The sequence below is a fragment of the Onychostoma macrolepis genome, chromosome 13 (assembly GCF_012432095.1).
Source record: "Onychostoma macrolepis isolate SWU-2019 chromosome 13, ASM1243209v1, whole genome shotgun sequence".
Taxonomy (NCBI): domain Eukaryota; kingdom Metazoa; phylum Chordata; class Actinopteri; order Cypriniformes; family Cyprinidae; genus Onychostoma; species Onychostoma macrolepis.
This window is the reverse complement of record NC_081167.1, coordinates 23,073,849-23,093,994: the sequence shown is the minus strand read 5'-3', so window position 1 is coordinate 23,093,994 and position 20,146 is coordinate 23,073,849. Positions and strand designations below refer to the sequence as shown.

Below are 20,146 nucleotides of genomic sequence, written 5' to 3'. Positions count from 1 at the left end.
TTTTTTCATATATTTTATATTTGCCACATGAGAATACTTTTTGTATTTAGCATTACTTGTCACAAAATTAACAATATTATCATTCATAAGTGATTATATTAATAAAACTTTAGCCAAATGGAATAAACATAACACAAAACGCCATCATAAAATGAGCATTGGTCTATGGGGAGCTTTATTGGGAACTTTAAGCAATATAACAAGCCAAAAAGGGGGAAAAAAAGAAATTCACAATTTACTATAGCTCTTGCAAGACTTTATAACATTCAAATGCACATAATGCTGGGTTCACACACACACACAGGGGAAAAAGCAAACATAAAAAAAAAAAATCTAAAATCAAATCACAGGGAAAATCAAAAATAACTTATTACTCTGAATATCACTTGGTTGTCCAGCTTGGTGATTATGAACCGCTATCGGTGTGGTAAAAATCCTTCCACACACCTCTGCTCTGAATCCAGATACAAACTACAGCATCACCTCAGGACTGAAGCCTCTGCTTGTGATTACTGACAGGCTAAAAGAAAATGGCATCTTGGCACACTGAGATCATGCCAACATCAAACCAAAATATTCAAAACAGCGTCCACACTCATCTCTATCTCACAAAAACATAATGGAAGTAAAACAAAATCAGAAAATAATTACACTTAGAAATACAAAACGCACACAATAATAAATTTTAAAGCAAAAAAAAGTTACATGTGGAGTATTTCCAAGGTGTATGAGCGAAGTAAAGCCTTCAACACACTGAAAGCATCAGTTTTCTCATTTCCTACCAAAAAGACAGTAAACAGTGGTTTTAACACACTTGAAATGGAGCATTCATCTGATAAGAACCATCAACATGAAGCAGACCACCAGCATGAGCTAAAAACACGGACTTGCAAGATCATGAACCACCAAAGCAGCACACGACTCTGAAGGACAAATTAAAGAACTGACTGAGCTACAAGGCAGTAATATATTTCAGATAAAATAAGTCTGTAAAAATGCTACAATCAAGATCTTTATTTTGTCCCACAGTTTGAAAACACAAGAGTAAAATCTTTGCACATTTCCATCAGTGGTATAGTGTTGAAGCCCTTGTGCCTCTGCTTTGGACACGATCTGGTCAATGTAAACGGTTTCATCTCATCTGCTGATGCTTTCAGTGTGTGAAGTGCTTTGGCATTGGTGCTGCATGTGTATATAAGTCTAAACAGGTTGTACTGAAGAGTTGGTAATCATTTATTTTTGCATGTGTGGTTCTGGAGTTGTGCGGGCTGCTTGCGTCCTGGATCGTTCTTGGCCAATGAGGTGTAAATAAAGTCAATGTCCTTTTGAAACAGCCGAGCAGAACTGAGAGAGATGGCAGAGTCCAAATTCAGCTCCATTTGGGTTTTAAAAATCAGCATCTCAAACGCTTCCTTATATGCTTTCCAGCTGTATCCAGTTTAGGAGCTCACCAAAACATAGATCATCCTATAATAGAAACACCAGAGAGAAAACATAAGCTATAGGGATTCTGATGAAACACAGATAGATAGATAGATAGACAGACATTACCCCAGTGTCACATGATCCTTCAGAAATCATTCTAATATGCTGCTTAAGATTTGTATGATACTGTATTTTTTAGATTCTTTAAATGAACAAAGTTCAAATAAATTGCATTCATTTGAAAAATCTTTTGTAACACTATAAATGTTTTTACTGCTACTTGTAATCGATTTAATGTATCCTCGCTGAATAAAAGTATTAATTTCTTGGGGAAAAACATACTGACTCTTAACTTTTGAATGAAAGTGTATATAAAAATAAAATCTAAATATATAAAAATTGTATTTTTAAACTCTACATACCCGTAAAGATAGTAGAAGAATGAGAGGAGGTAGAATGCAAGTTTGCACCATCCCTCCTTCTGACAGTATGCCAGAATATCTGCGTTCATTATTGTAGTGGGGTCATACAATCCAGGTCCACTCATAACAGGGCGGCTCATATACCTGCACACAAACAAACACTTGATGTTGCACTTTGAGCAAGAACAATGTTGACTAATCACTTATTAACTTTAGAGAAACTAGCTTGACATGACAGGTGTTTGATATATAGCCAATAAATATGAAATGTGTGTTTCTCTGCAATTCATTTAGGGCTGAGGGCCCCACCCACCTCCAGACGTGATAGGCCAGCAGAGGCATGTTGAGTCCAAGCGTCAGCCATTCTGCAGCACACAGGAACATTACGCAGAAGAACACATGGATGAGGTACTCCGGCAAGACGAGCTGAGGAAGCCAAATAACACATGGTCAGAAGACAACACAAATACACAGATCCATCTCAGAGACTAGAGTTCTATTGCACCTGAAGCCTATTCCCCAAGTCTAGCCAATCAGGTGTAAGAATCATTCATATCCCCCCCCCACCCCAATCCCATAAGCTCCTGTACTTACTGATCTGCTTAAGTACATCTAAATCTCTCTAAACCTCCAAAGAACAGGATCTGCTGAGAATAAATATCATAAATTATCATTTAAAGGAATAGTTCAACCAAAAGTGAAAATCTGCTCACCCTTAGGTTATACAACATGTTCATTAGAACCAATTTTGAGAAATTTATCATTACATTACTTGCTCACTAATGGATCCTCTGCAGTAAATGGGTGCCGTCAGAATGAGAGTCTAAACAGCTGATAAAAACATCACAATAATCCAGTAAGTAATAGATTTATTACACAAACACAGCTTTTTTGACATTAATTGCTGGACTGGAGTTGTGCGAATTACTATTATGATGCTGTTTTTCTCAGCTGTTTGGACTCATTCCAATGGCACCCATTCACTCCAGAGGGTCCATTGGTGAGCAAGTGATGTAATGCTAAATTTCTCCAAATCTGCTCTGATGAAGAAACAAATTCATCTACATCGTCGATGGCCAGAGGCAAGAGCATCTTCAGCAAATTTTCATTTTTGGGTGAACAATTCTTTTAAAGCAAATGTTTAATTAAAACAATTTTAAATGTAAAATCAAACCTCGCACATCAATCTCAAATGGATGCTCAACTAAAAAAACAAAACAAGTAGAAACATCTTTTAAATGTAAAGTCGGCAACACCAAAGCTCCAAAAGTATCACAAATTTAGTTAAAAAACTTTTGCATAGTGTGTGTGTGTGACGTTTCGAGCGCACAGGCTCTTCACCAGACTAACATTTTTGATGCTTTTGGTGTTGCCGACTTTACATTTAAAAGATGTTTCTAAATGTAAAATCAAATCAGTGACCTTAAATTACTGGGCAGAGATTGAAAAATACAAAAAAGCCTAAATAGTATGTGAAGAATTCAAAAATTTAGAACAAGGACCTTTGATCCATTTAAGAATTTATGACATCATTAAGTTCAAAATTCAAACCATCCAGAGGTTCTCTGCTCAATAACCACTCGAACAGGGCGTCTATTGTATCCTAAAGCTATTGAAGTTTGTAAAGCACATACTGTACCCAATCTGCTTTAGATTTAGTTAAATATAGAGTGCTGATTTTCTCTTATTAGGCAAATAGAACATCTGGCCATTAGCAACTTACAGCAAAAAAAAAAAAAACAGACAGGTCAACATTATCTACATCCCCAACCCACAGACAAAGATATGGGAACAGAGGCAGGATCGTGTTTTTTCCACAGGGATACAATGCCAGGCAGAGTGAGAACAGCAGTCATGCTGAGGGAGGGAGCAGCTACAAGGACCCCAGGCTGCCCCTGCCATGCCTGATCATAACCGGTAAATGTAGAGACAACACATGAAGCCCATGCAAAAAGAGAGAAAGTGTGTATTCTGCTTTTGCCCAACACAAACACATTGTAAAAAAAATTTACTCAAACTGTCAGTGGCGATTATGAAGAACATAAATGTAAAATGGCCTCAAAACTCATTAAGCATTTACTTCTGAGAATGATCAGACACATCCAACCAGAAATACCCCTTTCTAAAGGATACTACTGCTTGACTCTAAATTAACGTGCACTCACTACACCCGCTCTTCTTTCCCATTCATCATTAATCTCATCCATCACAAGAGTGCACTTGAAGTAATGTCTTCTTCTGTATGATCTTAAAGGTGCAATTGTTTTACAGCTGAGCCAATTTTAGAAATACACTTTCTAAGTTAGACGTCATAAATGGAGTTAGTCGCTCTGGGTAAAGAGCAAACGGAGGGAGGGACAGAACGGCACATGCATGTTCTGAGCATTTGCAAGTCTTTTCAGTTAACACTTTTTCCTGTAAACCGCTGTCTTTCCTACTCTCAAATAAACACCTGTGCAGATGACATCTGTGCCTGTGCCCAAACCCACAGTAACGGACGAAACCAGCCAAACATGAGCAAAATAAGAGCAACCCTAAAGGAGCAATCTGGGTTTTGATCATTCGGCAGATGTAGCGGCGTTTGAAACAAAGACAACCTCTGATATCAAGCTGTCTAGTTGGTGTAATCCAGGTCCTGTCTCTCTGCTTGGCTTGTTTGTACATTTGTGAGGTGTTAGTTAACTGAAAAGACATTTGTAAACACTCCGCTCGTGCACACAGAGAGACCGTTACTGATCTTAAGCTGAATTCTGGTACCAACCTTCAGAGCAAGCCTGACCCTTTTAATTTTTTTCACCCTGTCAACTGTCTTTGAGCCAATCAGAGAAAAAAGGTAAAAAGCAAATATTCAGAAAATAAGACACAAAATGCAAATCAGAAAACTCGAACCAAAGTAGTGTTAGTGTTGGAAAGCAACATTCACTGCAGATGATTTCATCGTTTAGCAGAACAGTGTTGAGATAGAAGAGAAGAAACAGGAGTGCATGCATCACACGCCATCTCTCCAAAACCTCTCACTTACCGGGTTTAACGTGTTACATTGGTCTATAGGATTCTTATAGTCAGTCTTCAGCTCATCAAATGCAATTATCTGAAAAACAGGGAGGACAAAAACAGTACATGATCAATATGTAATCACAGTTCCTACATTGAATATCAACAATAAAAAAATAAAATAAAAGTTAATATGCTGAATGATTTAATTAAATTTATATTAAATTATAAACAGACTTTGACAAATATGAATCGCAAACATCAAATCTTAAAGAGCTTAATATTTTAGGAGATTGGTGATGCAGGAGAGATGATGTAAATTTAAACTACTTTATTAGAGAAACACCAGAGATCTTTATGCATTTCTGTTTCATCTGTAAAATCAAGCGTTATGTTTATGGCCCATCCCAGATTCTGAACATATGCAGCGTATTATCCATTACGCCTGAATCATTCAGATTATTTACTCATGATTACTCATAAATATCTCATAAAAATCTAATTTATTACTTACACTAATATTACTATTATTATTATCATATGAAATTCAAACATTTCCCCTTAATCTTGGGAAAATCAATATTGCCTTTACTGTTGTGACATCTGTCTGCATCTGGCATATTAGGCAGAAATGTGATACTGGTTATGAAAGTGTTATCTCTGAAACAGGTTAATGGCATCAGCCAGCAATGAGATCTGAACAGTGGTGCTTTTCTGTCCGCAAATAACTCAAAATGCGACTCCAATTTTAACAACAAAAAAAACAGTTACGTCTAAATCTTACATGCAAAGGCCCAAATGATGCTGACAGACCCAGGGACTCTAGACTGAGAGGATCATGTATAAATGATTTCACTGCGTCTGGTTTTTGTTGTTTATTAACGTTTGCTTTATGTTGTTGATTTTAGTAGCAGTTCTGATTAATTACTGATCTGTAAACACATGCACGAGAGCTAAACGGGAGCGCGCGCCCATCCGCCCGCGGTCACCACTAACAGATATGATAAACTGACAAACATAGTGTGGATTAAATGTAACTAATTCTATAGATAACAGTTAGAGGCCCCTAACCGTTTAACGGAAGAATAGCGGAGATGATAATAATGGGTGTCACCAGCTCGCGCTCATGCCATTCATTCGCGCTCTGCTGTGTATCTAACTAATGTCACTATCCGCCGAGTATCTGTGTGCTCAAAGTCTCCCCAGTTTGGCTGGAGTTTAATCAAAATACTTACATGCCAAATAGCGAAGAAGATAAGCGCCGCCGTCAGCAGTAGTGCCAGCATATAACAAAAGGCCGCGAATGTGAACGCCATTTTTCTCTCATGTGGAATTATCCAGACCGACGACTGCTGTGACGTTGAGACAGCTGTACGTCACGTGACCGAAAAAGTCACGTGGATACTCGAAAAAACGCGAGATCAGGGGGAAGCCCCTAGTATAAATAAAAAATAAAATAAAATAGTCGCTCCAAACTCATATGTTTTCCCGTGCAACACAAAATGACAGTTTTTGAAGAATTTTTATGCTCCTCTATTCAAACATATTACTATATTCCAAGTCTTCTTAAACCACAGGATTTAGGCCGATATTCCCTGATATTTCTTTCTGCCAAAGCTTTGAAATCTCCATCCCAAATGTTATTGATTATATCTGACTGAAAACATTATTAGTAAACTTTATAAAATGCTGGCAAATATTAATCGCACACATTAAAGCATTAAGAGCTCATTTGTGTGATGCACTAGACGTGATGCCAGTTTAATCTGCTTGGATATGGAAACATACAATTTGGTGATCTCTGACATAATCATTTACTCGACTGCCTGGATCTCACTGCATCAAAAAGTAACTTTTTCTTATATGAAATTCACACACCTTTATCTAATCTTAGGAACATAAAGGAAAAAGTGATCCTGCTGAATGGCACTGCTGTGACTGGCATCATAGAAATCTTTTAAAAACCTTTATGATTTCGTAGTAAACTGGCATACCGCATGTTGTGCTGAACATTAATAATGTTATTATAGTGGCTAGTAGAATAAAAAATGAATTTGACAAATAAAGAGGAATTATTCACTGAGATATGTTCAGACATACGGAAATGTAAAGCCAGCTAACTGCAAACAAACAAGCAAACCTCTGATGAGATTCTTCACTTCCTGGGCAAGATAAAATGACTGTGCGTGGTCATCAGGTGATGCATGTTTGTCGAGGACTGGATCAATAAAGCACAACCAGACAGATAAAATCAAAACCACACGAAAATGACTGTGGGTAGACCGTTCTAATGCTTGTACCATTGACCTAATATTGGTTTACTAATGCAAAATTACCATGTCTGTTTGTAATGGAATTACATTTGCTCTCTTACCAGATACTTCCTACCCAAGTAAGCAGGATAGAATGCAGAAAATTCCCACCAGTAAACTTTGCTAAAACCAGTAACGTACCCACATTTAACATGTTAACATTCAGTGTAATTATATTTTGTATCAGACATTATTTCACACTTTGCTTACAGAATAAATGTAAATAAATGATGCACAGTACAATTAAGAAGTTTAAAATTAGAACAAGGTGTGAATATCAATCAAGAACACTCCAGTTAAGCACATGGTCGCATTTTCAAAGGAAAAAAAAAACTTTTATTTAATTATTCAAAACAGCAGACAAATGTAATTGAGACACATATTGAAAGGTTTTTCTGGTTTCAAGAGAGAACTTGAGTTATAAATGATCAGGAAAAGCTTCTTCGGTCATTTAAAATTAAATGTTAAACACATACACAGTTCACAACTGTATGGGACATATCATGTGATGTCCACATCATACAAACCACCAAAGTGAGCAATCAGTGTTTAATAGGAAACGGCACTAATCACAGGTGTCACAGGTTCTACAGATGTACAGAGATGAGCCTGACCCACATTAGCGCTCACAAATTCTGATAGATGTGAGATCTGCCGAGGTATTACTTATCAAACCCATAATAACATCTCTTCCTTAAACTATTCATATTACTCTGTTTAAGCTCTGAACATTTAAGAAATTTGCATTTTGCCAATAGAAAGATTGTTTTTTTATATAAATACGGAAATAGTGATGCTTTGCATAAACGTAAGAATAGTGACACCAGCTTTATTCAAGCGTTTAGTTGGACAGTGAGTAATTTAGAATAACTAACAGAGGAATTAATTATGAGATGATTGCCTGTGGCAGAATAACACCATAGCACATCTCCGCCGCTGTACATCTAAACCTACACGTCTCCAAAAAGGTAGGACAGATCTGTGATTAAGGATCTCCGGGTGACAAATTCTATGTCCCCTCTCCCAAAAATACTAAATCAAGTAGAATTAGTCCCAGAACTTTCACCCAATTGTCCTCACAGATTCTAGATCTTTAGTCGAGATTTGTTTATCACGCTGTGAGCACAGATTTAAAAAGGCAAAAAAGAATGAATTTATGACAACAGGTCAGAAACGGTAAACGATTTCTCCCAAAAATATCAGTAAGACTTCTTACCTCTTCACCTACCGTTACAGTTTAACACATATCAAGCCAAAATAATTCATATTTGGTCAAATTAAAGTTAGAAAATGCATTACAAAGGAAGAAAATGTTTGGCCCTTATCAGGGCTTTACATGAAGACTTGTGTGGTTTTATACCAAAACGGGCAAAACATGCCACATTATAGATTTTTACAATGTTTAAATCAGTTGCCTTGTCATCTATCATGAAGAATAGCTGACATAATATCGCAACATGTCATCCAACTATCATGGCAGTAAGACTGGACCACCTATGCAGGCCAGTACATACGTTACTGCTCAGGGATGAGAGCGGAATGGTTTTAAAAATCCAAGGAATTGTTCAGTGTATATGTGGAATTTGCTTTCACATTTTCTTTTCTTTGCACCTCAAATTTCTGTCATCTTAAACTTGTACAGGCGGATTTAGAGTTTGGGTAGAAGCATTCAAACATACACAAACAGACATTATCAGATGGACTATGGTATTCTCTCCGTTTGGAGGTGATGGTCCCATCTCGGTCACTCTTTAAATGCGAGTGTTAGCTTGTTTGGTCCTTTCTTAGCGGAAGAAGCCCAGTTTCTCTCGGAGCCACTCCTCTGTCAAGTCTTCAGTGTTTCTGATCTCAAACACCTGGGAGAAAGCAGATACAGAAAAATTAAATAAAAAAATTATTCCCACCAAATCACTGTGTGTAAAGTTAGGTGTGTTAGTTAGAGCTCACCTTGGTCAGTTCAACCGTCTGTACCAGTTTGTTTTTGCTGCCGGCATACATCATCTGCTGCTCAGGTTTGCATCCTGGGAAATTAAGTTTCATTTTAGAGACTGCCTCATATTACAGGGTTTGTGCATGTTGACTATTGGATGTGTGCATTTTCTTTACCAACAGGACTGGAAAAGATAAAACACAGAGGGTAGGACACTCTCCCATCATCGTGCTGGTATTTGTAGCTGTAGACTACAAATGTGTCATAGGTTAAGGAATCCATTGATCGTTTAATGTTGAATAGACACATTTCATGAGTTTAATCACAGTACAGCACAGAGTGAGTTTTATTTTAGTGAAGGATATCTGGGCTGTCTCTCTGGTAGCTCGTTCTTCAGGTCTTCAGGGGAAATATCCTACAAGGAGAAATCAAACCCTGGTTTACACCATTAATCTGCTCAATTATTAGTCCCACTAGAAAGCTGTGTATTGCATGTTCATGCAATAACAGCGTGTATTTACCTCATGCTCCTCCTCCAGAATCACCAGCTGTTTGTCTTTATCAATCTTCACTGTAACCAGAGGTCAAAAACAGCAATATCAGCATTCAGTCCTTACGCTATATGAGAAAGTGTAAGCATATATGGAACAGCTTGAGTGTGCAAGAGTTTCAGTTTGACTCACTGATGATGGCGGCATTATTAGTCTCCTTCCTGAAGCGGAAATCCCGCAACTTTTTCACCAGGTCTTCGTCCACCTCACACACAACTAAAGACTCACTCTGCACACACACACACAAACACATTATTGTTACTATTTTCCACCTGTCAGTCAGCTTTATTACTATTTTCATTCTGCTTAGTTAATTGCATCCAAACTTCTGAATAGTAGTGTATATATATATATATATATATATATATATATATATATATATATAATTCATAAAGCTACATAACTGGAGAAACTCCCAATTAATCTCTTTGATTAGGAGTCACACAGGTTAGGGACACACTCAGGGTTCAGAGTTTGTCAAAGTATTGGTTCTCAGCTAGGGGCCTTTGCAAAGTTTTAGGGGGGCCTAATAAATCTTACAATTACATAAATGTAGTTATAATCTAATCTTAATTAAAATACTAAAAAACACAAATGTGTACAAATGCTGGAAACACAAAAATAAAAATGTGCAACATTAAACTGACATCATATTTTTGAGTTTATTTAATTTTAGTACTACCAGAGGAACATATCAGCTTAGATAGTGGAGCCTTCAAATATTGACCTGGACAAAGGGAGTCTTGGAAAATGTTGAGAGGAACAAGTAACCAACAGACTGAATGCAGTGAGCATGGGAACTATTGACTATTTCTTCAGATTGTGTAATTCTGTTAACAAACTTCAAATCTCTCAACAATAAAACCACCTGTCTACTCTGGCACACAACATCACAAGGAAAAGGAGTTCACAAAGTCATGCACCATGACAACCAGTGTAGGTCATCATCACACTGATGTTATCAGGAGGACAATCACGTTCTTAGCTGTCGATGTGGCGGACGAAGTGTGCAAACGTGTTTTGACGTGCGGTGTTGGTGGAATGCAAGAAATTCATTACATTGCTTGTCATTTCTGCCCTTATTTGATTACATTGTTTGATAGTGGCTTGACGTGCCATTCAAAGTACAGGAGCCACACCGTCTCTTTGTCGCTTAGCAGATTTCCCAAATTTCCTTGAAATACTGAAGTGTGAGCACGTCTGCAGCAGGAAATGAGAATTCCCCCGGAGCCGCAGGAATTCCATCATATCGCAATTATGTAAGGCAATCCTATCTCGTGAAGATTCAAAACAGAGGTTTGGGGAATATTTAACGCCATACGTGCCTTCATTTTGGTAAACTTTATGAAGTCGGTGTAATGCAAGAGAGGGTTTGACATGCAGCTGATCACAAAGCACTGGGTGGAACTGCAACAGGGCTCAGAAAAAACAAGCCCTCTAACATAGACATATCCCAGACCGTTGAGGCGTACGGCGTTATTTGTAAATGCCTTCGTATTATTATACATCCTACAAGAGAGGGACACCATACAAATGTTTTTATTAATCCAAGGCAGTTTTTGTACTCACCATTTTCACAGACGGCACGAGCTCAGCAGTGCAGGAGTTCTACCGTGCCGCGTCTCGTGACGCTCGTTCGACCAATCAGAGCGCTGGAACGCGCCAGGATTTGCATGAACGGCTGTACTAGGATCAGTTTATTTCACCCATAGAAGGACGAGATCCGTCTGATCCCAGAACAGCAGCATTTAGGCATGAACCGATGCTCATGGAAAGAACTATCGGATGCACGATTTTCTCCACCCTACGGGGAAATCGGAGCATTTAAATATCTTGCCAGCTATTCGTTCAAAATAAATAAATGAGTAGCCTGTATGAAATGCACACAAATGTGCCCCAAGTGAATGCATTTAATGCCTTAAAATATAGCCATAATTTATTTATTTACAGTAGTGTAAAAGTAATATTCAATGTACAAGTGACTTTGGTGTTTAAAATGATAATAATAAAATATACAGAACGTATTTTACTAAAAAGCACATTCAGAAATAGCTATAGAACATGTTGTAGTCCCACACCTTTTTAAGCATTAGAGTCTTTTTTTATTTGTATATGATATAAGAATTAAAAAATGTCATATTTTTTCTTAATTTATGGAAAATATAAATTTATCAGTAACTACAAATCAGAAACAACATTTTGTCAACCTTCACTTCGACATTCACCATTTGTTGGAAAAACCTCACCTTTTCAAGGCTCTATTCGTGGAAAGTGGCATTTAGAAAACTGGAAAAGTTTCTAAACCGGTTGTGAGGCTGTGATTCATTTTATTATGGTTGTTATATTTTAAGCCTCCCAGGGTTGAAAACGCCCCTTTCGTCACAGTAACCCCGCGCATGCGCAGATGAGCCGGCCCATCCCTCAGAGGACACGCCCATCGGGGAGCGTGCGCGTGCATAGCGCTCATATCTGATCTATAAACACACTAGATTGTTCTGTTCCTTTAACTACAGTAGTTGATGTGTCATCCATATTATTTGGTGCTCACAATGTTTTCAAACACGCCGTTGAAAACCCTCAATGTTCCAGTTATCACCTCACTTCCTGTATAGAGTTTAGTAATTCTGACTTTCGGATCTTTTCGGGCGACGGGACCTGGTGCTACTCTGAACCCCGAATCCTCGGACCGCAGGCCCTGATCCAATCGAGGTGCTGATGCCCACAAAACTGCTTACAGTTCACTCAAATGCGCATGTATAGCCCTACACAGATTAATATATGTAGAGTTGGAATGCCTGATTTAATCTTACATTTTAAAGTATAACTTAAATATTTACGATAGTGTGTTTGATACAGTGGCGTTACGCTCTATTAATAGCGTCTGTATAACTAGTTGTGTACATGTACTAGACTTATGACACAATCTGTATTGTATGTTATTAAGTGTCCCTGTTTGTATTTGTTTTAGGCCATGGCAGACTTTTCGGTAAGAGTTTTAACTGTTTTCTACATAATCTTCTTTAATAGTTCACTTTTATCAGCATGGGCTGTATTTTCTCCTGTGTTTGTAAAGTAAGACATTTTGTGTTATTTTATCCATGTTACCAGCAGTAGAAACGATTAGTAGACCCATTTATTTATTTCCCCCATCAGTTTAATTGATATAATATCTTTATTCAGCACATATATTCAAAAATTCAATTCAAAATAGTATAGATATACCAGAATATCCAGTGTATAATGTACAGTGAGACCAGCATAAGACCACTAGTGAAAAAGTTTCTGTTGTGCATTCTTTTACAATTTAATTATAGAATGTATCTGTTTTTTTATTAAAATGTATGAAATTAAGTGTTGTATTATAATTTATTATAATTATTAGCATAAGAAAAGTATAAGTTAAAATAAAACATATTTCATTAAAAAAAAAAATGTTTTGGGTTTTTCCGTGTTTTGCTTTAATGACAGCAGCACTTAAAGGGATACTCCACCCCAAAATGAAAATTTTGTCGTCAATCACTTACCCCCATGTCGTTCCAAACCCGTAAAAGCTTTGTTCGTCCTCGGAACACAATTTAAGATATTTTGGATGAAAACTGAGAGGTTTGTGACTGCCAAGTAAATTAAACTGTCAAGGCACAGAAAAGTATGAAAAACATCGCCAAAATAGTCCATCTGCCATCAGTGGTTCAATCTGAATTTTACGAAGCGACGAGAACACTTTTTGTACGCAAAGAAAATAAAAATATCGACATTTATTCAACAATTCGTCTCCTCTCTGTTTCTCTGTGTCAGCGTAGCGCCATTTTGGAGAGCATCTGATGGACGCAAAGTGCGTACGCTATTCTCTGTCATCAGTAACGCATGGACACGTATTGTACGTTTATTTACGGTTTGATTTGAGCGTGTCCATGTGTTACTGATGACAGAGAATAGCGTACGCACTTTGCGTCCATCAGATGTTTTTTATACTTTTCTGGGACTTGACAGTGTAATTTACTTGGCAGTCAATGGGACAGTCACAAACCTCCCGGTTTTCATCCAAAATATCTTAAATTGTGTTCCGAGGACGAACGAAGCTTTTACGGGTTTGGAACAACATGGGGGTAAGTGATTAATGACAAAATTTTCATTTTGGGGTGGAGTAACCCTAAGCTGTATCAACTCCACAAGCCTGATGATCATGTTGTCCAGCGTGATTTAGTGGAAGCAACAATGTCAAACCGTTTGCCAAAAGAAAACAAAATTGTTTATTTAATTAGCTAGTAGTACCTAGAAATATTACGGAATATTAAAAATGATTAATTTGGTATCATAATGTGTTGTTTTTTTTTTACACAGTCCTACAATTTTCTGTTTATTTACAGGTTTAATTTTGTTTTTAATCTCATATTTTCAATCTGGTTTCAGACTTCTGGACCCCACTGTTTGCCCTAGTTAGTTTTTGGATTTGTAATGATAATAACAGACCAAAAGTCTCTCTGATAGAACTCTCAGCTAGTGTTTTATTTGCTGTGATTTTTCTGCATTCTCTTTCTGTAGCTTGCTGACGCAATCCCAGATGATGTTTCTAATGAAGCATCGAAAACTAAACACACCAATCCATCAGCTCCTGGAAATGGGGCTCCGCCCCCCACTAATCCTGGCTGGCCTGGTGCGGCCCCCGGTGGCCCTCATTTCCCACCCTCAGGAGGCCCTGCCCAACCAACAGCACCTGGCTTTCCTCAGACTGGGCCTTCTGCCCCCGGTCCGTTTCCACCCGGCCCAGGAGCCCCGGGCCAGTTTCCCGGAACCCCTGCTGCCCCAGGGGGATATCCTCCAGGACCAGGCGTACCTGGACAGTTCCCCTCAAACCCTGGAGCTCCAGGACAGTTCCCCTCCAACCCTGGAGCTCCAGGACAGTTCCCCTCGATGCCAGGTCAGTTCCCACCAGGTGGGGCACCCGTGCCATACCCCGTTCCTGGACAGTTCCCCTCCCCACCTGGGGCTCCACAGGGCCCATATCCAAACGTGCCTTACCCAGCAGGTCCATCTGGGCCTGGCATGTACGGCCCAGGAGGCCCTGGTGCCTTTCCACCAGATGGAGGCCCAGGATATGGAGGAGGAATGTTTCCCCCAGTACCACCAGGATCCTGGGGTTCACCCGGAGGGGGCTTCCCTCCTCAACCTGGCCCACCAGGAGGCTTCGGTCCAGGGCCCATGGGACCATATGGAGGGCCTGCAGCTCCAGGTGGAATGCTGGTGAGCAATAATGACTGTTTGAATGGGTCTATAAAGAGATTTTGCACGCGTCTGCTCATAAAGTGTTTATGATGGGTTTGTTTGGGTGATGGCTCTGCTTTAATCTGCTGGAGTTTGTTTTATGAGAGTGTTGGTGACAGAAGCATTGCTTTCAGGGTTGTAGGTTTTGCTCTTGATGTCTGGGATGCTCCTTCTCTGGTCTCATTCTGCTGGGTCACGTTAAATCTGCAGATCTTAAACTCATGCACATCTCATGTAGATCTCAAAAGCTCCTCTTCTTGTTTTTCAGCCACCATATAGACCACCATATTTTTGAACACAATGAACAGCTCAGCCAATCACAGGAGGAGGACGGCACCACAGCCATCACAAAGACCCCAGTTAGCTTCCAATCAGAGCTCAGAGTTGTGGACAGTGAGCACATTGCTCATACTGATATATTAGCATATCACTTTTGCAAACAAATGCACATATTTAATGTAGCTGAGCTACTTAATTGCTACAGAGTACATTCATGATTATTAATATTATACTTTTAAAAGTTAATTGTTTTAATGATGTAATTGCTTGAAAAAGAGAAAAAAATAAATAATGCACTTTGTGGTAATATAACAAACTGATGATGATTTTAATTTAATATTATTGTAATTAAAGGTTTTTTATGGGCTCAATTTATTTGTCAACATCAGCTTTTGTCTGAAATTGTAGGTAATGCTGAGAGGTTGGCATTGTTGTTCACATACTTTGGGGTAGAGAGGAGTATGAGGACTGAAATCTATTATAATCAATTTCAGAAATCTGATACACTTTATTTTGCATTCTATGATCATATATAAACATTTTAATAATTACACTACTCTTCAAAGGTTTGGGATGGGAAGATTTGAATGTTTTTGAATGAATTCTCTTATGCTCACCAAGGCTGCATTTATTTGATCAAAATATTATTAAATATTATTGAAATTTGAAATCACTGTTTCTGTTTTAACACATTTTATAGTGTAATTTATTCCTGTAATGACACAACTAAATTTTCAGCAGGTATTACTCCAGTCTTCAGTGTCACGTGATGTTTCAGAAATCATTAATATGCTGATTTGCTGCTCAAAATATATTTCTTAATATTATCATTATTGGAAACAGTTGTCCTGCTTAATATTTCTGTAAAACTGTAATACATTTTTTGCATTCTTCAATCCAAAAACAGTTCAAAAGAACAGCATTTTTAAAAATAAAAATCTCCTCTAACATCATAAATGTATGTGCTATAACTTTTGATTAGTTTAATCCATCCGTGTTGAATGAAAGTATTTCTTACAAAAACCGATCTTACTGATCCCAAATTTGTGAACAATAGTGTATATGAATATTCACGTTATAGAAAGGCATCTTGAATTTTATTATTTTATAGGATATTATCACAAATTTGCACATGTTTGTTCATAAACAGTGTTTGATCATACCAGGCTTAATTCACTGAGGGGAATCATGAGTCAGTGGGTGGGGTTTGGAATCAGGGATTGGCTGTTTATGAGATTTGTCACAGTGTTGCCATAGCAAAGTTGTTTATAAACTAGGTACTGTCGTGAGCACTTTTGCGTTTGTCATGTGATTTGTAACGTGGCATAGGAGAAAGAGAAAGGGCATGTGTGTTTGGATCTTTGCTGTTTAGTATACATAGGCTTTTGTGGTGATTAGGAACTTGCTTCTCTTAGAATATTTGTTCAGTTCAAGCTGGAAAATATTCATTTAAATTGAACAGTCCTGTTTAATGTCAGGGAGGGATTCCTGGTATTTTGCACACTATGGAAAAGCCAGAGATGGAATTTTAGGATGGTGAATGGAAGAAACTCAGAGACATCATGGGAAAATGTATTAACAGACGATGAAGTCTGTCAAGTCTCTACACTTAATGTGTAAATCAAGCTCTGAGGATAATAGGGCTGATCCAACATTGAAATGATGATAATGCATATATTTGTGCTTTATAATAATTTGAATTAAAGGTTTGGGGTCAGTAAAAATTAATTAACTATTCAACTGATCATGACAGTAAAGTAATGTTTATATAATGTTGCAAAATATTTCTATTTCAAATAAATGCTGTTCGTCTGAACTTTGTATTCATCATAGAATCCTGTATCATAGTTTCCACAACAATATTAAGCAGCACAACCGTTTTCAACAGTAATAATAATAAGAAATGTCTCTTGAGCAGCCAATCAGCATATTATGCAATCAGCAATGATTTGTGAAGTATCATACTGGAGTAATTCAGCTTTGCCATTACAGAAATAAATTGCATTTTAAAATAAATTAAAATAGAAACCAGAGTCATTTTAAATTGTAATAATTCTTCATATATTTCTTCAATATTGTATATTCTGTATATTCTTCAACATTACAGTTTTACTATATTTTTGATCACATGAATGCTGTCTTTGAGCAAAAGTTTTTAATGTTTCTATATTAAAAAATCTTACTGACCCCAAACTTTTGAATGGTAGTGTATTTGTAAAAGATCGCAATTTTATGTCTCTTCTGATCTTCTCTCGAATTCTGGGATATAAATTTCATTTTAGAATAGTTTATCAGCTGTAGCTGCTTGCAAAGATGTTTTCTTTGCAGTTAGGGGTGCACAATCTATCTATACCATATTAGTTATTGGTGGATATTTGAGATTTTTTTTATTTTAATAGTATCAGTTAATACTATTAAACATGATTGATATTTATAAAGCTACTGGTATCATCATATTGTACATCCCTATTTGCGGTACCACAATATACAGTAACAAGGATCAAGGATAGATTCTGGAGGCCAATTTTTACATATGTTCTTAATGTAGACACCTGTTGCAACTGTTAAAGAATTCAATAACTTGTTTATGTGTGTGTTTTAGCCATTGCCGTACGATCTTCCGCTGCATGCAGGGGTAATGCCCCGCCTCGTGATTACTATAGTGGGTGAGCCAGTACCAGGAGGAAACAGGTAATTAAAAAAAACAAAACAACAAGATGCAGCATTACTTCTGTGTGTCCCAAGCAAACTCTCACTTCGCTTTTCTCAGGTTCCATGTAGATTTTGTGAGGGGGCATGACGTGGTTTTCCATTTCAACCCTCGTTTCCATGAGAACACCATCGTACGGAACACACAGCTTGGGGGCTGCTGGGGTCCGGAGGAGAGGGAGGGAGGCTTTCCCTTTGTGCAGGGCAGACAGTTTGAGGTACAGCATTCTGATTTACCCTTAGAGAAGGAACTTAAAGGAATAGTTCACCCAAAAATGAAAATTCTGTCATCATTTACTCAACCTTAAGTTGTTGCAAACCTGAATGAATTTCTTTCTTCTGTTAACACAAAAGATGTTTTGGAATGAAATAGAATATAATCCAAATATGAAAATAATTTACTTACCTTTAGCCAATAATCTACTCACCCTCAGGCCATCCAAGATGTAGATGAGTTTGTTTGTTTGTTGTATTGGAACAGATTTTATGAAATTTAGAATTACTTCACTGGCTCACCGATGGATACTCTGCAGTGAATGGGTGCCGTCAGAATCAGAGTCCAAACTGCTTATAAAAACATCACAATAATGCAGTCCAACAGTTGTCTTGTGAAGTAAAAAGTTCCTTGTTTGTAATAAACACATCCATCATAAGACATTAAGATTTTAACTTCAAACTGCTGCTTCTGGCTAAAATATGTGTCCTCTATCCATAATATTGCTTTCTCCAGTGAAAGTGTCATTTCTTCTGAATCAGAGGAGAAACATGCACACATCAAGCACCGTTTACAATGGAAAACAGTTCTAAACAAATATGTTGGTGAAATTTGATGTGAGACAGGGGATGGACTTTTTTAATTGAAGGAAGCATTATTATAAATTATGCACTTGCATTTTGCCCAGAAGCAACAGTTTAAATTTAAAACATCTTAAAACAGATTGATGTGTTTCTTACAAACACACAGCTTTTTACTTCACATGATGTTAACTGGTTGAATGAAGTTGTGTGGATTACTTGTGGTTTATTGTGATGTTTTTGATTAGCTATTTGAACTCTCATTCTAATGGCACCCATTCACTGCAGAGGATCCATTGGTGAGCATGTGATGTAAAATGCTACTTATCTTTAAATCTCTAAATAAACAAACTTCTCTACATCTTGGATGGCCTGAGTAAATGTTCAGCAGATTTTTTTTTTGGGTGAACTATTTCTTTAAACCGTATTGGATTTCAGTTGAGTTTTCATAATGTGTTTGTGTGTGCAGCTGAAGATCCTGGTGGAGACAGACGGGTTTAAGGTGGCTGTGGACGGCGTTCATCTGCTGGAGTTTGAGCACAGAACAGGCGGGATGGAGGATGTCACTCGCCTGCATATAGAGGGTGACCTCGTCCTGTTCAGCGCAGCCCCCAGCATGATCTAAATCCCAGGGGCGTAGGAGCGATTTGACAATGTTGAGGAGACACATTAAGTCACTGGTCCTTGAAAAGTATAGATTATCTTCAAAAAAGTGGGACAAACTGAATTTTTTAAAAGCTATAACGATGTATCTGTTATCTGCCTCTTCATTGCAGATTAGCCAAACTCAGACACACGATCTAAACAAATGACATACAGATGTAGAGAAAGTCCCTCTGAGAGGTCACCAGGACACTGATATCACTGATATGTCTAAAGCACCATAACTTTCTGTTTTTCCTCATTCTGTCAGCTGTCAGAATGCATTATGCTAGTTAACTTTTCGCATGTATATGACAAATTTTGTAAAAATGAAACATATATTGTTCCAAACACACCTATAGTATGAACTTCAGTATTAGCATGGTATAGTACCAAGGCCCATGAGGGGTCATAAACTCTAATTCAGGAAACTGCAGACCAGAGCTGTGACACTGTGCTGAATTGCATCAGATCTTAATGGCTGAATATTATTTTATTTGGTATGGATTTTGGAAAATGTTCATTATTTTGAATAAAACCATATTAATGAAATCATTGTGATAACGGAGATAAGTAAATAATTATTTCCGAATAAATGCTGTATTACCCCGATTGAAATGTGCTTGGTCATATTATACTCTGCATGTTGACCTGAGATAAGAGGAAGTAATTTAACATAAAAATTACAGTTGTAAAGACTAATTTTACTGTGCCCTGTAAGTATGCACTTATGCCATGTCATAAAATTGTGCCTTTGTCACATACGTTTTGTATCTGTGTGTAAGAATTAGCTTCTGAATTTGTTACGGTTTATTACCAGCACTT

General features: G+C 37.6%; 3 protein-coding genes across 5 annotated transcripts; 1 reads left to right on the top strand and 2 right to left on the bottom strand.

Annotated features, from left to right (window-relative positions):
• Positions 1-147: 147 nt before the first annotated feature.
• cnih1 (cornichon family AMPA receptor auxiliary protein 1) lies at positions 148-6,235 on the bottom strand. The gene is made up of 5 exons (XM_058796528.1): positions 6,077-6,235; positions 4,870-4,938; positions 2,161-2,273; positions 1,848-1,991; positions 148-1,467 (listed from the first exon to the last, which is right to left on the bottom strand). Exons 1-5 carry the CDS (start codon positions 6,155-6,157, stop codon positions 1,440-1,442), a joined length of 435 nt encoding a protein of 144 aa, XP_058652511.1. The 5' UTR covers positions 6,158-6,235; the 3' UTR covers positions 148-1,439.
• A 1,163-nt stretch (positions 6,236-7,398) lies between these two features.
• lgals3a (lectin, galactoside binding soluble 3a) lies at positions 7,399-20,081 on the top strand. Of its 3 annotated transcripts, none has more exons than XM_058796525.1 (6): positions 7,399-8,121; positions 12,603-12,620; positions 14,177-14,875; positions 17,778-17,866; positions 17,946-18,102; positions 19,149-20,081. In XM_058796525.1, exons 2-6 carry the CDS (start codon positions 12,606-12,608, stop codon positions 19,302-19,304), a joined length of 1,116 nt encoding a protein of 371 aa, XP_058652508.1. In that variant the 5' UTR covers positions 7,399-8,121; positions 12,603-12,605; the 3' UTR covers positions 19,305-20,081. The 3 variants fall into 3 exon arrangements, with proteins under 3 accessions (XP_058652508.1, XP_058652507.1, XP_058652509.1); XM_058796524.1 differs by lacking the exon at positions 7,399-8,121 and adding an exon at positions 12,110-12,343; XM_058796526.1 differs by lacking the exons at positions 7,399-8,121; positions 17,778-17,866; positions 17,946-18,102; positions 19,149-20,081 and adding exons at positions 12,110-12,343; positions 15,165-15,332.
• On the bottom strand, positions 8,115-11,973 carry gmfb (glia maturation factor, beta). The gene is made up of 8 exons (XM_058796529.1): positions 11,881-11,973; positions 11,204-11,438; positions 9,767-9,863; positions 9,605-9,654; positions 9,449-9,498; positions 9,260-9,342; positions 9,101-9,174; positions 8,115-9,009 (listed from the first exon to the last, which is right to left on the bottom strand). The coding sequence occupies exons 2-8, from the start codon at positions 11,204-11,206 to the stop codon at positions 8,938-8,940; spliced, it is 429 nt and encodes a 142-aa protein (XP_058652512.1). The 5' UTR covers positions 11,207-11,438; positions 11,881-11,973; the 3' UTR covers positions 8,115-8,937.
• Positions 20,082-20,146: the final 65 nt, after the last annotated feature.

Bases quoted from the DNA above. Each gene is read 5' to 3' on its own strand.
- cnih1 (XM_058796528.1), bottom strand. From the start codon at position 6,157: ATGGCGTTCACATTCGCGGCCTTTTGTTATATGCTGGCACTACTGCTG. The intron at 2,274-4,869 runs GTAAGTGAGAGG...TGGCTTCCTCAG, and splicing joins AATGTAACACGTTAAACCCG to CTCGTCTTGCCGGAGTACCT. The intron at 1,468-1,847 runs GTATGTAGAGTT...TTTCTATTATAG, and splicing joins TTCTTCTACTATCTTTACGG to GATGATCTATGTTTTGGTGA.
- gmfb (XM_058796529.1), bottom strand. The intron at 9,655-9,766 runs GTGAGTCAAACT...CTCTGGTTACAG, and splicing joins TAATAATGCCGCCATCATCA to TGAAGATTGATAAAGACAAA. The intron at 9,010-9,100 runs GTGAGCTCTAAC...GCTTTCTCCCAG, and splicing joins AGACGGTTGAACTGACCAAG to GTGTTTGAGATCAGAAACAC.
- lgals3a (XM_058796525.1), top strand. The intron at 14,876-17,777 runs GTGAGCAATAAT...TGTGTGTTTTAG, and splicing joins CAGCTCCAGGTGGAATGCTG to CCATTGCCGTACGATCTTCC. The intron at 18,103-19,148 runs GTACAGCATTCT...TTGTGTGTGCAG, and splicing joins TGCAGGGCAGACAGTTTGAG to CTGAAGATCCTGGTGGAGAC.